Source organism: Euleptes europaea, chromosome 7 (assembly GCF_029931775.1).
Source record: "Euleptes europaea isolate rEulEur1 chromosome 7, rEulEur1.hap1, whole genome shotgun sequence".
Lineage (NCBI taxonomy): Eukaryota > Metazoa > Chordata > Lepidosauria > Squamata > Sphaerodactylidae > Euleptes > Euleptes europaea.
In genome coordinates, this window is record NC_079318.1 from 101,518,512 (window position 1) to 101,534,878 (window position 16,367).

The 16,367-nt window shown below is 55.7% G+C and overlaps 1 protein-coding gene across 1 annotated transcript in view; it reads right to left on the minus strand.

Annotated features, from left to right (window-relative positions):
- Positions 1 to 3,487: 3,487 nt before the first annotated feature.
- DCAF8 (DDB1 and CUL4 associated factor 8) overlaps positions 3,488 to 16,367 on the minus strand; it is a 45,942-nt gene continuing 33,062 nt past the window's right edge. Inside the window, exons 13-22 of the mRNA XM_056853562.1 lie at positions 14,396 to 14,536; positions 13,872 to 13,966; positions 13,168 to 13,278; positions 7,943 to 8,015; positions 7,199 to 7,256; positions 6,233 to 6,340; positions 5,173 to 5,303; positions 4,683 to 4,802; positions 4,057 to 4,173; positions 3,488 to 3,624 (exon numbers count right to left, since the gene is read on the minus strand). Of these exons, the coding sequence (XP_056709540.1) occupies positions 3,505 to 3,624; positions 4,057 to 4,173; positions 4,683 to 4,802; positions 5,173 to 5,303; positions 6,233 to 6,340; positions 7,199 to 7,256; positions 7,943 to 8,015; positions 13,168 to 13,278; positions 13,872 to 13,966; positions 14,396 to 14,536 (1,074 nt within the window). The 3' untranslated portion in view covers positions 3,488 to 3,504. The remainder of the gene's footprint in view (positions 3,625 to 4,056; positions 4,174 to 4,682; positions 4,803 to 5,172; positions 5,304 to 6,232; positions 6,341 to 7,198; positions 7,257 to 7,942; positions 8,016 to 13,167; positions 13,279 to 13,871; positions 13,967 to 14,395; positions 14,537 to 16,367) is intronic.

Consider the following 16,367-nt stretch of genomic DNA (forward strand, 5'->3'; position numbering starts at 1 on the left):
TTAGGGCCCCCTCCAGGCCGGCGATCGCCAGGGCTGGTGCTAAAAAACGCAGCCGCCAAAAGCAGGATGAGATACTGGGGCTGCTTCTTTGCAGGGCCCAATCCTGACTGCCAGCTCTTGCCTCTGGAGAAACACCCAGCCGCAGGGCAGGGGCTTCCCTCAGGCCATGCGCCAGGGAAGCCAAGAGACGGCAGGCAGCCCCCTTGGCCACCGTGCCCCCCCCCAAACCCTAGGGGCCTCGGGTAGCCCTGTGCCATTTTCAATAGCAGATTTCATGCTAGATTTTGAAAATATTTCTTTAGTAAAAACTGGTTGTAGCTAGAGGAATTTTTTAAGTTGTGAAAAATCCCAATTGACTCGTGCTTTGCTAATTCTTTCCCGCCCTAGTTTCTCTTCCACGTGTAAAGAAAGTTGTTGTGCTAATAATGGAAATAAAAATCAAAGGTATTGTCTCTACGCACCACGCCTGGGACTCTTCTTTCACGTCACCTTTGCCAGGGACAGCCTCTCTGGGCTTTTCCCAACTCAGTGCCTGGCCCCAGCACACGAAGGTTGGCTGTGCGCCAGCCTGGGAGAGGGCAGTTGCTGGAAAAGGGGGCTGGCACCCCCCCTTCTGTAATTCATCCAGCCACACCCAGCTTTGCAACGTCCGGAAACCGGCCCACTTTCCACAGCAGCCTGCCTGGAGAGCAGGCAGAAGGTGGCATCAGGTTCTCGGACCCCGCCAGGGACATGCAGCTCCCACCTCGAGCACCACTGCCAAGTCCGCCGCTTGGCAAAGCCACAGCCGCCTCTGGGCACCCCCTCCCTGTGGCTCAGCAGCCTCTTGCCTTCTCCAGACTTGCCAATGATTCCAGAGTGCCCAGAGGCAGTCCTGGCCTCCCTGTCCCAAAGTCCCCTGAGATGCACGCAGGGGCCGCCTTCACCGGAGGCAGCTCAAGGTTGCGGGACGGGACCGCCTCTGCCGTTCGGGCCTGCGAGCCACAATGGCCGCTGGTGGGGCGGGGCCATCAATACGCAAGCAGCACCGCCTGTGCTTGGCCAGTGCCTGGATGCTATGGAGGGTGGGGGGGACAACTGCGTCTAGGTAAGATGGCAGGAGGCTACGGCTGGGACACTGAATGATAGGGGGCGGAAGAGGCTCCTAAAAGAGCTTGCAGGAGGTTTTATTGCCTCCAACTCCTGCTAGAAGGGGGCCGGGCTCATTTCTAGTCGGGCGCTTTCAACTGCTGCCACCCCTCCATTCCATGCTGGCCATAATTACACGAGGAATAGAGAATAAGACTGCTGCTATCATACTGCCCTTGTACAAATCTATGGTGAAACTACACCTGGAGTACTGTGTACAGTTCTGGCAACCACACCTAAAAAGGGATATTACAGAGCTTGAGAAGGTGCAGAAAAGAGCAACGAAAAACAAGAGGGGCTAGAGCAACTGCCTATGATGGGCAGTTAAAACAGGGCTGTTTAGCTTAGAAAGAAGGCAGTTAAGGAGAGATATGATGTCGATAAAATTATGCACCATGTGGAGAGAGTAGATGGAGAAGCTTTTCTCCCTCTTTCATAATACTAGAATGCCGGGTTAATCTGCTAAAGCTGGAGGGTGAGAAATTCAAAACAGACAAAAGGAAGTATTTCTTCATGCAACGCATGGTTAAATTTTGGAACTCCCTGCCCCAGGATGTGGTGATGGCTGCCAACTTAGAAGGCATGTTAATGGAGAGGGGTATTCATGGCTACTAGTCAAAACGGCTACTAGTCATGACGCATACATATTCTCTCCAGGATCAGATGAGCAGGCCTATTCTATGAGGTGCTGTGGAAGACAGGCAGGATGGTGCTGCTGCAGCTGTCTTGTTTGGCTTCCTGAAGGCCCCTGGGTGGCCCCTGTGTGAACAGACTGCTGGACTTGATGGGCCTGGGTCTGATCCAGCAGGGCTTTTCTTATGTTGCATCAAGGCTAGACTACCACACTGCACTTAACATAGAGCTACCCCTGAAACTCACTTGGAAGAGCCAGCTGGCACAAAATACAGCTGTGGGCGAATATTGCTGCCCTCTTGAGACGGCTCCAGTGGTCGCTTCCCCACCTGCTTGCAGATCTGATTCAAGCAGCCAAGCTCTGGGCAGTCTGGGGCCTGCCAGCCTCTCCTGCTCTCAGCCAGTGTGCCAGCTCAGCTCCTCTCTGGGCCCTCTGTGTCTCAAAGCACACCTCTCCAGCTACTGGGTCCAGGCAAGAAGCTCTCCCGCAGAACTGCCCAGCCTACTGGAGGGAAGGGGGAAAAGGCTCCAACACTTGCGTAGCTCCAGGAGAACAAGTGCAGGGGAGAGATCTGCAGAGCAGCCCAAGGCCAACACCCTGCTCAGAATGAGGTCACCCCCACCTCTCGCAGCCAGAACACCATAGGGAAGAGGGAAGGGAGGGGGCCACGCAACAACCCTGACGGAGGCCCTGCACGCTTCTTCACATACTTCCAGGTCTCTCTCTCTCAGTTCTTTTATTGCATTTATATAATATATATATATATATTTAAACTTTTACAATAATTTTAACTTGATAACATCCAAGTTTAATTTGGTTCTCGTCTTAATACATATAAAATTAGGCCTCTAAACAGCAAGAAGGGAAAGTTTTGTTTCCCCCCAAAAAAACAAATGGATAATTCTGAAGAGGAAGAGAAAAATAACCTTCTGTCAAAGGATGGGAGCTCACACCTCCCCACCCCCCGAAAGGGGGAAGGGGCCGCCGGCTCCTCTGTCTCCGCATGGAACTTGGACTTTTCGGGAAAGGAGGAGCGGGAGACGGATCAAGTGCAAATCACCAATATGTACAAACTAGAGGCAAGCAAACTGCCCAGAGCCAGGCCGCTCCTAAGGAACACCCCGCAAGCTCAGCACAAGGCGTTCTAGGCCGCGCGCAGGCAAGCGCCCTTCCGTGCCCAACAGCTGCGGCTGGAGGAGAGAGAAAAAAACACAACGGAAAAACAAGAGGGGCACCATGCCCCAAAAGGCCAGGGGAGGCAGAGAGTCTGAGTGCGCTCATCCTTGAAGCAGCAAAAGGGGGGGGGGCGGGAAGCATGCGGTGGCATTCACCAGAAAAAAAAGAGGAAAAACACGGCCTCCACCATGTCCCGCGGAACTCCCACCCACAGCTCAGGGGAGGGACAAAGGAACTCACAACCCACTCCACGCAGCGCGGGGGGGGGGGGGAGAGGCAGCCAAGGAGCCCTGGCTGCACTTGGGGGGGGGGGGGGAGGAACTGAACAGGACTGAAGCCGAGGTGGTGGGGAGGGCAGAGGGCTGTGATCCCCTCCTCTGCGCTGAGGCTCAAGCGGGAGTCCAAGTGCTTGCAGGCCAAACTGGCCGCCCCAGGAAAGCAAGGGCTCACGAGGGGCGGAACGCCCGTGGGGGTTTGATAAAAAGCAAAAAAGTGGTGAATTAAAAGGGGGGGCTTTGTTTCAAGTCTCCGCCTTTTCATACCCCTCCACCCTGTCCACAGAGGCCTCAAGAAGGCATACACTGCACTCGATCCGGGCCCTCCTCCTCGTCATCCGACGTGTCCGAGGAGCTGAGGGATTCATCCGAGTCGCTGTCGGTCGCACCCACACCGGGATCTCTTCGGCGCTGCCGAGGACAAATAGCTATCAGCCCAGGCAGTTGGTGGGAGGAGAGCTGAGGTCGGTCCTTCTGCCCAGCCCAGTGGCGAGGGCGCGTTGGGGGAGAGGGAGACCGCAGGTCCCAGGAAGCGCAACTCCGGGCCCTTGTCTTGGAGCATGGGAAAGGCTGCTCCCTAAGACAGCTTGGGCAAGGACCACCGGAACGCACCCTCCCCGTGGGACGCCACTGATCTATTCCCCTAACGCTCATGCCTTCCTCTGGGATGGGGAGCTGAGGTGGAGAAGGCGGCTGCTGCCCGCACTGGAAGGAGGCCCCGGGGCTTCTACGGCCTTCAAGCAGGATTGGCAACCGACCCCTCCCTGTGCTGGGGCTGGCTGCTTCAGTTCCTGCCCTGCCAGACGGGGGGGGGGGGGGCAAGGCCTGGCTCCGCCAACCTACCCTGTGGTGCCGCCTCTGCCGGAAATGGTGCATCAGGAACCAGAGCAGGTGGCTCTCGTACATGTCCGTGTGGTGCAGGCTGTCCTCGTCTCGCTCCCGCTTGTTCTTCTTGATCACCTGGGGGGTGGGGGAGAGGCAGACAGGGGCAAAACAGTCACCACCCATGAGTGCAGGAAGTTTCTGTGGGAAGGCGCGCCCCTCACCACCTCCAAGGGACGTGGGTCATGCACCCCTTGTTCTCCAACAGGCAGACTGCCCGCAGGAGGCCCACCGAAAGAAGAAGAGTTGGTTTTTCTATGCCCTTTCTCTACCACTCAAGGGAGATTCAAACCAGCTTACAATCTCCTTCCCTTCCCTTCCCCTCCCCACAACAGACACCCTGTGAGGTGGGTGGAGCTGACAGAGCTCTAAGAGAGCTGTGACTAGCCCAAGGTCACCCAGCTGGCTTCGTGTGTCAGAGTGGGGAAACTAACCCAGTTCTCCAGATTAGCCTCCGCCACTCATGTGGAGGAGTGAGGGAATCAAACCCGGTTCTCCAGATCAGAGTCCACCGCTCCAAACCACTACACCACGCTGGCTCTCCACCCGAGGCCGCCGAGCGACACGCCACCTCCTGCACCCCTCACCTCCTTCAAGCCGGCCAGCTGCGTGGGCGCCTCAGCCGTGGGGGCCCAGATCTTGACGTCGTGATCCAAACCACTGGTGGCCAGCACAGGCAGGTGCGGGTGGGGCTCCAGGCAGTTGACCTGCAGCAGAACAGAAATCCGGGGGGGGGGGGGAGGGGAGGGGCTATGACACACGACAAGAGGCTTCTGCCGTACTGTCCTGCGGAAGGGGGCAGCTTCTTGGTAACCCTGCAAAAAGCAGCGGAGGCGCCCTGGGCCCTGCTGCTGCTCCCCCAGGCATGGCTGGCCGGCCTTTTAGCTGCTTCAAGAGGCCAGGAATTTGGGCATCAGGAGCCTGGAGCAGCCCTGGTTTGGTGGCCGCAAGTGTGGGGAGGAGGCAGGGCTGAAGCGTGGACCCCCCCACCTCCCAGGGACTGGGCAGTAGCCGCCTCCTGGCACAAGGCCTCCCCTGCCCCCAGTGGTGCACCACAACCAGCCAGGCCCAACTCACCACGCCGCCCTTGTCGCCGTCCATGAACTGTACGATCTGGCAGGAGGCCTTCTCCCACAGGAAGATGTGGCCGCAGTCACTGCCGCTCACCACAAACTCGCTCTTGGGGCCGTAGAAATTGACGCCTTTCACTGGAAGTAGACAAGGCTGCTCAGATGGCCGGTGCCGTGGCCCACACTCCCCGCCAGCAAGAGGGGGCTTCCAGGCACACTCCCAGGGCGGGGAAGAGGACTAGCCAAAAGCCCCATTAAGCTTTCGGCCCCCCAGGGTGCTTCCAAGGAGGGCCCTCCCCATAGCCTACCACATGGGATCCAGAGAGGGACGGAGCAAGGTGACGGCTGCGCATCTTGTTGGGGGGCCAAGGGCGGGCACCAGCGAGAGGCACTCAGCCAAGCGGCCTGGCCCAGCTCTCAGGTGCCACCCACTAGAGGGCAGGAAGCCCCAGAGGCCTGGCTTGAGGGGGCGACCCAAGAACACCCCCCCTCAGTGGGGGGCCCCGACTCTGGAATTCACTCTCCAGAATAGGGGACGTTGTACTCCCTCAGGCTGCCAGTAAAATTCAAGGTATTTCAATGAGCATTCGGAGAAGGGGCTGGCTGGCTGGCATTTTATAGTGTGGGTTTTACCTGGTTATTTCAACTGGTTGTTTTCATTGTAAGCTCTCATTTGAACACTTGAGGAGAGCAGCAGGATAAAAACATTCTGCCTCAAATTAATACGCTTAGTGTGGTCAATACCCACTGGAAGCCATTACAACATGGGGGAGTGGGGGGTGCTGCTATAGTCCGCTAGGTGGCAGAAAGAGAACCAGGCCCCCCCTGGAAGTGCCACTGGGGCTCCCCCACAGGGCCGGCCGCTGCCTAAGGCCGGGGGGGGGGGAACGGGACAGGAGCTCCACAGCTCCAGGGAGCTGGTTTTCAGCAAGGCCCCCAGAGCTGCCTCCCAGGAGGCTGGAGGGAGACAGCACGGGCACCCAGGTGGGCCTGAAGCCAGCCTCTCGGCTTCACTGTTTGAAGGGTTAAGGCAAACCATCAGGTTCGGGGGGGCACTGCCCATGCACCTGTGGCGCTATTCCGATGCCCCTTGTATCTTTTGATGTATTCTGCGCCATCGCTGTGGGACGAATTGAAGAGATAGATGTCTTCGTCGTTGTAGCTGGCCAGGAGTTCTGCAACGACATGCCAGGACCTTCAAACACCCCCTCAGGGCACGTACCCCTCCCCTCCCCGGGCCTTGAAAGCCCCACCCCACCCCCGCCCGGGAACGCCAGCAGAGAACAGCATTCTCAGCAGGGCCTGCACCCAGCCAGCTCGGCAGGGAGGGTCTCCAGAAGAGCGCTGGTTCACCCACAGTGACAGAAGTCAACCCAGCTGGGAAAGCTTTGCCAGCGTTGTCAGTTATGCCAACAACTGATTTTCAGCCAGATAAGGGAGAGAATAGGAAGGCATTCCCCACCCACCCCCGAGAAGAAGAGTTGGTTTTTATATGCTGACTTTCTCTAGCATGGTGTACTGGTTAGGAGCAGTGGCTTGGAGCGGTGGACTCTGATCTGGAGAACCGGGTTTGAGCTGGATTTGTTTCCCCACTCCTCCACACGAAGCCAGCTGGGTGACCTAGGACTAGTCACACTCTCTCAGCCCCACCCACCTCACAGGGTGTCTGTTGTGGGGACGGGGAGGGAAGGTGATGGTAAGCCAGTTTGAGTCTCCCTTAAGTGGTAAAGAAAGTTGGCATATAAAAACCAACTCTTCTTCTTTTACCTTTGAGAAGTCTCAAAGTGGCTTACAAGCACCTTCCCTCCCCCTCCCCACAACAGACACCATGTGAGGTAGATGGGGCTGAGAGAGCTCAGAGAAAACTGTGACTGGCCCAAGGTCACCCAGCTGGCTGCATGTGGAGGTGGGGGAAACCAACCCGGTTCCCCAGATTAGAGCCCACCACTCTTAACCACTACGCCATGCAGGCAAGTGCTGGGAAGCCCTCTGCGGAAGCCCCACCCCCTCCAGTGTCCAGTGCGGGCACATACCCGACCCGTCGTAGCTGTACACCAGGCAGGTGATGTTGGCTTTGGACTCACTGTTGACCTGGGATGAAGAAGCACACAGGACACATCAGACGAGCTCCTGCAGCCGAGCAACAAGGGCTCTGCACAGTCTGGGAGGGGGAGGGGGGCTTTGCCTCCCCACGGAGCAGCAGCAGTTTGGATCTTCATGCAAGGCTGACTGGGCTCTGCAGGAGTCCCCCGGGAGCTCTACCTTCCCCTGAAATACTCCCCATCCCCGATAAACCAAGGATGTTGTGCCAGAGAAGGTTCATGAACTAAAGGGAAGGCCAGCCCCCCCCCCCATCACAAATGCCACCAAACCACCTTCAGCAGCCCCCTTCCCCAATTCCCCTGTCCTCTGGGTCAAGAGAAGCCGATGCCTTGCATGAGAAGCAGAGCAGCAGCCTGGCTCAGCTACAGGCAGCCCGCCCACCCACCCCCCAGCAAAGGAAGAAAGCCCCCCCTGGAGGTGGGCACGCAAAGCTTGGCTCTGCCGCTGGCTTCCCTCCCCCTCCTCTTCTCAACCCTGCGAGGCAGGCTGGGCAGAGACGGACAAGGGAGCCCCTGGTTTCTGAGCAAGGCTCCCAGCTGGACTGGAACCTGCTCCCCCCCCCCCATATATATATACACATGCATGCCCCATTTGGGTTCAATGTTCAGCTGCTGGCACACAGTTGGAGGAGAGGGGCTAAAAGGCCAGCCACGGAAGGATAAATGGCTTCTCACCAAGTGGGGCGGGCAGAACTTCTTCAGCACCCCGTTGCTCTCGTTCTCATTGATCTTCCGCTGATCATAGATCCTACAACAAGACAAGCAGGAGGGTCAGGGCAGCAGCCGGCAGGCCTGAAGGCCCCGTGGGGCCCCCCACAACCACCCCTCCCACCCAGCAGGGAGCCCTCTTGAGGATGAAGTGGCGTTTGCCCAGGCTCCCCTGGCTGGCTCCCTGAGCCAAAAGAAGCATGGAGGGGGGAAAGTCCCAGCTCTGGAAAGTCAAGAGCGTCATGGCTGGGACAGTCTCCGCTGGGGCTGCAGCCAGGAAAGAACCCAGAGAAAGCCAAGAGCAATTCTACTTCCTCCCTGAAGGCAGGCTTGCTGGGAAGAAGAGGCTCCTTCCTTAATGGTACCCCCTAATGGTACCTCCACTCACGTGCTTCAACAACACGCACAGGTGGATGCTCTGGCATCAGGTCAGAAGAAATGGGCTCTTGTTGTCAGGATGGAACACTGGATTTACCAACAATGGTTTCTGCTCACCAGTGGCCTGGAAGGTACCCCAGAACGGGTTGCGCCCCCCCCCCCCCCACAGGCGATGCAAATGATCGTTGCGGTGCTTCCACTCCCAGCCAAGCCTCCCTTCCATTGTGAGACGTGATTCCAAGCAGTGTTCGTCCCACTCTGACCGGACCCAAGTCGGGCTTCTGCTGGAGCCCAGAGGACCTGTGCTCTAGAGAAGACGGACGCAGATGAGCCAGCCCCGACAGGTGAAGCTTCAGAAGTGATGAGAGGGAGGGCATCTTGGCTATCTTCTGGTCACTAGGGGTGGGTGGGAGCTAGTTGTGAATTTCCTGCATTGTGCAGGGGGTTGGACTTGATGACCCTGGTGGCCCCTTTATGATTCTAAGTGCCTTGTTGAAAGAAAGCTCGTCCTTTCCATCCACAGGGTCGCCATGTGCCTGGCCATCGGCCCTGTAGAGCGCTGCGCCCAAGAGAAGGGCTGTTGTTCCAGGGGCATCCCATCCAGGGGACTGCTCGGCCTTCACAGCAAAAGGGAGAGGGCGAAGGTCTGCTCTTGACTTTTCCTCAGGGACAACCCATGCACTCTTCAGGCCTTCCTCAAGGGAATCGGGAAACGGCACAGCAGACGGAGTCTGAGCAGGCTGGTGAAAGATCCTAGACCAACCTCTCTGGAGGGGGTCTGGGGGGCTTGGAGCAGCAACTCAGCGGAGAACTGTGGCCCAGTAGAATCTGTGGTCAGGAAGCCAGAGAAATCCTCTTGTTGGAAGGGCCTGGTGGAGGCTGGCGCTGGATGAGAAGGCCCCTTCCCCGACCATTCTCCCTTCCTCGTCTGCAAATTGAATGGAACAGGAGTATGAGGCACAGTGATGGGAAACCTTGTGGCCACAGGGGGGCACTGTGGAGCTGCACATGGAGGGCAGTTCACGCCGTTCTGGTTCTGGAGGAACTCCTGGAATCTCTGTCGGTGGCCAGTGCTGCCAGCGGTCCATCCAGTCCAGCTTCCCATCTCACAGTGGCCAATCAGTTGCCCTGGAGGGCCAAGGTTAGGTCAGAGAGGCTGAGGTCTTCCCTTGATGTTTCCTCCTGGCAGTGGGATTCAAAGATGGACTGCCTCTGAATGTGGAGGTTCTCTTTAGTCACCATGGCTAGTAGCTACTGACAGACTTCTCCTCCATGAATCTGTCTAATCCCCTTTTAAAGCTATATACACCAGCGGCCATCACTCAGGTAGCAAATTCCACATTTTAATCACTTGCTGTGTAAAGAAGTATTTCCTTCTGTCCATCCTGAGTCTACTGCCCATCCAATTCATTGGACACCCTCAAAGTTCTAGTATTTTGGGAGAGGGAGAAAAAGTCCTCTTTGTCAACTCTCTCCACCGTGCATCATTTTATAAACCTCTATCATGTTCTCCCTTAGTTGTCTCTTTTCTAAACTGAAAACCCCCAGACTCTTCAGCCTTTCCTCATAGGGAAGGAATCCCCCTGATCATCTTGGTTGCCCTCTCCTGGACTTCTGCCGGCTCTGCAATGTCCTTTTCGAGATACGGTGACCAGAACTGCCCACAGTATTCCAAATGAGGCCGCGCCATAGATCTACACAGGGGCATTATAGAACGTAAGAAAAGCCATACCGGATCAGACCCAGGCCCATCGTGTCTAGCAGTCTGTTCACACATTATAAACATTGGCAATTTTAGTTTCAAACCCTTTCCTAATAATCCCCAGCATAGAGATTGCTTCTTCCCCTCCTGCAGTACAGTGGGTTGGCATTTTCATAGAGCTACCCACTACGACCCCAAGGTCTCTTTGCCTCTTGATCACAGCAAGTTCGGACCCTGTTAATATACACTTGTTGAACTTGGGATTATTTGTTCCAACGTGCATCACCTTACCCTTACCAACACTGAACTTATCCGCACTGATGGCTCCTATTTATACAATATTGGAATAGCTCTAAACCAAAGGAATCAACACAGCCTGGGGGCCCTTATCTACCATTTCGAGACTTATGCTTTAATTCAGAGATGTGGACAATATTATCAAGATGTTTTTCTACTTGTTTTGACGCATGGATTTTGTAACAGAAAGATGGATGTAACGTGTTGTAAATAAACCTTATTAAAAAAAAAATTGAACTTCATCTGCCACATTTTTGCCCACTTACCCAATTTGCAGAGATCCTCCTGGAGCTCTTCTCAGTCAGTCTCAGTTTTCACCTCCTGAATAATTTTGTGTCATCTGCCAACGGCCCACCCCCAGTTCCAGACCCTCCATAAATTAAGCAGTACCAGCCTGCATACCGATGATCCTCAAGAATCCCCGCTGCTTCCTTTTCTCCAGTGTCTTCCTCCAAGTCTGGAGAGTAAGAGCCAGCTTTATCCAAGGAATGACCGCAGTGGATCTTTGAGCTCCTTTTGAATCTCTTGGAGCAGGGAGAGGAGTGAGATGAAGATGACAACGAGGGACTGCAGAAGCGCCCCCACCCCACAAATCTCTATACTTTTGTTTTCCCCCCCGGCTATTTGGAAGCCCCTCCTCGACATCCTTCATGACCTTGATAGGAATCTAGTAGCAGCCATTGGGTGCAGGGATGCCCGGTCAAAAATCCTCATGAGAACTAAGAAGAGCCCTGCTGGCTCAGACCCAGGCCCACCAGGTCCAGCAGTCTGTTCACACGGTAGCCAACCAGGTGCCTCTAGGAAGCCCACAACAAGACAACTGCAGCAGCACCATCCTGCCTGTGTTCCATGGCACCTCATAGAATACCCCTTTGATCCTGGAGAGAACGGGTATACATCATGACTAGTATCCATCATGACCAGTATCCATTTTTACTAGTAGCCATGGGTAGCCCCGTCCTCCATAAGAACATAAGAGAAGTCCTGCTGGATCAGACCCAGTCCCATCGATTCCAACAGCCTGTCCGCACAGTGGCCAACCAGGTGCCTTCAGGAAGCCAAGCGAGATGACTGAAGCAGCATTCTCCTGCCTGTGTTTCACAGCATGCTCCTCCGATACTGTACTTGGAGGGTAGGATGAGAAGGACCCTGGTCTTTCCTCTGCTGGTCTTGGCTGCCCACTGCAGGAGAAGCCTCATTGCCACCAGCTTTGAGAACTCCGAGATCCGGGAGTTTCGTTGGCCTGCTGGAGCCAAGTTGGAGAAGTTTGGCATGCCTGAACCCAGAGTGTCAGTGAGCTGCTCTCACAGAGCTTCCTCCATAGCGGCTTCTGTTGTGGGGTAGTGAGGGCCTCTTGGGAGGGTCATGTCTCAGCCGAGGGATCTTGAAGGGCTCCTATGGCAGTCAAAGCACCGGCAATTCCCTTGACCTGGGGAGCCAGAGCGGGCAAAGCACATACCCTAGAAGCAGCTGTTTTGGTAGCCAAGAGCCCAGCTGAGCTCTTGCGGCTCTGGCGTGGGGTTCTCGTGGCCTGCCCTGGCATCATGCATCCTTCCTTCTTCTCCTTGCCCAAACGGTCTTCCCTGTTATGCGCAGAAAGCTGTGGAAGTTTGCCCAACACCGGGAGAGGGAGGGCACGGCCTGGGTCTTGCCCCCTAGCTGGACACGGAAGCACCGCAATAACGCCTGCTTAGCCTCGCCTGCGCAGTGAACGGGGGGAGGGCATAACCTGTTCCAGGCTACCTTCCTCCATGGGTGGAGCTGTGAGCACACCACCACCAGCCAAGCAGAGGCAAGAGCCGAATGAAGAGCAGGTAAGAGCTCAGGAAGAGCTAAAGGATCTATCCCAACCCAGGAGTGGGCTCTCCCACTCAGGAGCACAGACGTCCGTGCCACAGAGGAGAGTTGGGGTGTCACTGCCCCGTAATAAAAGTGCAGAAACAGGACTGCAACTGATGCTTTGAGAAAGAAAGAGAGACCAGAGGCTCTGGGGCTTTTCCTCCAGGGCTTGGGGGTGGGGGAAGAGGATCTAGGAAGATCCCTTCTGCATGTCCTTCCCTCAGTAGGAGGAGGTGTGGTGATTTTTCAAGGCTGCTCAAGGCACAGGATACTGCAGGAAGGAACACTGCAGGGGCATCTACCGTTCAGCTCTCCTCCAAAAGAAGTTCCCCAAGAAGGGTCAGAGCCCCCTGGACTTGGGTACTGCAAAGAACCACCCCAGAAGGACTTGGAGGGTGATACAAGCCCAGAGGCTCCCACACAGGAGAGAAGAAGACCGGATAAGAACCACAGCCAACATCATACATGGGTGGCATCACCAGGGAGTGCCTCCAACGGCAAGGAGGCACTGAAAGAGCTACCCACGAGCCCCTCCCACCCTGACAGCAGCTCTGGCGCTTGCCCTAGAATCACAGAATCAGAGCTGGAAGGGACCACCAGGGTCATCTAGTCCAATCCCCTGCACAATGCAGGAAATTCACAACCACCCCCCCACACCCCCAGTGACCCCTACTCCACGCCCAGAAGATGGCCAAGATGCCCTCCCTCTCACCATCTGCCTAAGGTCACAGAATCAGCATTGTTGACAGATCTCCCTTTGTAGCAACTGCAAGGCCACCCAGCACAGCCACTGAGCCCCCTACCCATCCCCACCCCCGCCAGGAAACTAGAATCTGCTCCAACAAAGCCCTCCTGGCTCCTCCTCTTCCACTGGTGTGGGGCCCTCTGCTTGTAGGACTCCAGGACTCAATGCCAAATAACGGAGGGAACCGGCTGCGACCCATCCCCCCCCCCCCGGCCAAACCCCTCAACTCACCGGACATATTCATCTCTGCCCCCCACAGCAAACTGGTGTGTGTTGGAGGGGTTCACGTAGATGGTGTACAGGCCCACTTTCTTCTCCTTCTCTTTCGTCACCACCAGTTTCCTAAACAGAAGTGCAGAGACAAAGAAGAGCCGGGTGCTCGACAGCCCCATGGGCCCCTCTGGACCCCTCCCCAGCCACACCTGCTCCTCCCACCAACACCCATGGAGGAGGAGGGGGAGGAGGAACACAGCCAGCCAGGAAGGAGAGGCAGCCAGAGGTGCCGCCCTCTGGAGAACCTGGGGGAAGAGCCCCTGAGCACACCTTGAGGAAAGCTGCCCCCACCCCCAAACACCCAACAATTTGAGACTCTGCAAACATACAATTTTGGGGCAGACCTGAACTCTGAGAGACGCCACTGCAGGGAGGCCAGAAAAAGGGAGACAGACCCCAGCCACCGGGGTAGAAGGACTCTCTTGACACACACACACACACCGGCAAGCCAACCGAACCAGCCAAACCATCTTTGCCACAGGGGAGGAAGGCCGAGCGTGGCCCGAGAGCCACCAAGTGCCCGGACTGAAAACAGGGGGCCGGGCTGCTGCTACTACCCCTGAGAGAAACCCCCAGGCCCCTGCCCACTACAGCCACACCAGTGTCAAAAGGCAGAGAGGGGAGGACCGCCTGGCACAAAGAAAGCCCCACCCATCACTTACGAAGCAGGCCGGTCTTGTCTCAGGTCGATGGTGAAGACCACGGCATCTTCGCCAGCCGACAGGAAAGTGCACGGAGAATCTGGCTCAAGGGCCAGCTGAAAGACAGGCAGGCACATGGGCTCCCAGGGAAAGCAGGCAGGCAGGCACGCCTGGCAGTTCTCTTCTTCCAAAGCTGCCCACTGCCCACTCTCCCCAGCAGCCTTCCGGCCAAAACTCCCTCTGGGTTAGGGGCACACAAAAGGGATTCCAAGGGAAGCCAGAGAGTGTCCAGGGCGCACTGAAGGGCCACTCCTATGTGTGTGTGTGTTGTAGCTATTACTTGACACACAGAAGGAAACCATTTTGCTAAAGCTGAGTGCCGGAACACTCAGTATCGGCTCATTCTGGTGCCATTTGCTGCCCGACTAAGCTCCAACAGGCAGGCAGCGCAGAAGAACACAGGTCCCACACTGGGCGGGGCTCCAGCCACTGTAAGCCACGCACACACACCCTCGCAGCCCCTCTCCCCTCCGCCGAGAACTCACTTTGTGTGACGCGCCCTTGTGCTGGGCCACCCTCTTCGTGTTCTTGCAGCACTGAGTGGCCGAAAGCTCGGCCACACGCACTTGGCCGTCACGAGCACACATGGCGATGGTCGAGTCCCCGCTGTTCGGGAGGAACTTTGCCTGGGAGGACAGAAGAGGAAAGTGAGCTCCCGGAGCCTGGCGAGCGCCCCCTCCGCAGGGAGCAAGACCCTAACCCCCCCCTCCAAACTAGCTTCCTGCAAGAAGAAAAAGAAGACGAAGAAGAAGAGTTGGTTTTTATATGCTGACTTTCTCTATCACTTAAGGGAGACTCAAATCGGCTTACGATCATCCTCCCTTCCCCTCCCCACAACAGACACCATGTGAGGTAGGTGGGGCTGAGAGAACGGTGACTAGCCCAAGGTCCCCCAGCAGGCTTCATGTGTAGGAATGGGGAAACCAACCCAGTTCACCAGATTAGCCTCTGTCGCTCATGTGGAGGAGTGGGGAATCAAACCTGGTTTTCCAGGTCAGAACCCACTGCTCCAAACCACTGCTCTTAACCACTACACCATGCTGGCAAAGGAGGCAACATGCAAGGGATTATTTGCTGCTGACGGTGCCGTTCTGGCTCCTGAGAAAGGCCTGAGGCCCAAGCTCAAAGGCCACGACCCTGAGCAACTCTTGCCGTTCGCTAGGGGACTTCCAAGGGGGTGGGGTTGGGAGGCCAAGAGACGGGAAGGCCAAGAACCAAACGCCCCTCCCTCCCTTACTCCCCTGCAAGGACCTGCTCTTGATTTTTTTCAACAGAGAAACTGGAAATTTGGGCGAACTCCCTTATGAAATATCCTCCTTTCTGGAGTAAAGCAAGGTTTTTACTCTCTCTCAGTGCGTAGTGTCGAGATTTTTTATGTAAGAACCTACAGCATTAGGCAATGAAAATTCCTATACAGAGATGTGAAGGCCCAGTAAAAAAAAAACGACACACACAGACAGAAAAAAATGGAAAAGGGTTTTTCCAGAGGACTTAAAAAATATCTTTTTCCACTGAAAAATGGGGAAATTTGGAGGAGCACTAAAAAAAAACCTCTTATGAAATATTTTCTGTTTTAGAATGAATAAAATGCTTCTTAAGGACAAGGTTTTAATAAGCAAATAGGCAGGTAGAGTCTGTCTACTGTGACTCTCATAGAGCGTCTGTCCAAATAATATTTTATTTTGTTAACTAACATATTTGTTTTCTACCTTTAATTTTTCCTACCTCTCAGGTGGCAAAGATTAAACATCCACGTGCTACAATTGCCTAAGGCAAGGGTGTCAAAGATAAGGCCCCGTGGGATGGATCTGGAGCTTTGAGAGCTGTTCTCCGGCCTGCAAGCCAAGACAACAGCAACACACGTACACCCCCACTCCAATTGCTCCTGATTCTGGGCTGTGGGGGGCCTTCTGACCCACGCTGCTCACTGGCTGGGACCTCCACGTAGAGGTCCAAGCCGAGACAGCAGAAATCGGAAGGTGGGGGCTCAATGCAGTGCGTAATTTGCCCTCTCCGGCCACCCCTGAAGTCGGGGGCTGCTGCGGAGGGTGATCAGAGGAAGCCAACCCCCGGCTCTGGATCTGGGCTGACGAGGCTGGCACACACGGCCCGGTTTGAACAAATGACCTTTATGTCATATCTGGCCCTCGTGACAAATTAGTTTGACCCCTCTGGCCTAAGGTGCAGCAGTATGCAACTCCTTCTCAAGTAACCTTGCAATTTTTCTTATAGGAAACGGAGACATTTAGATTTTTAAATCCCATAAATATGCCACATAGCACACATGAACACACGGAGCTGCCCTGTCAGACTCCTTGGTCCATCAAGATCAAAACTGTCCTCGGACCTGGCAGCACCTCTGCCGAGGTCATTCACATCACTTTCTACCTGCTCCTTTTAACTGGAGATGTTGGGCATTGAACCTGAGACCTTTGCAAAGCAGAGGCTCCACCACTG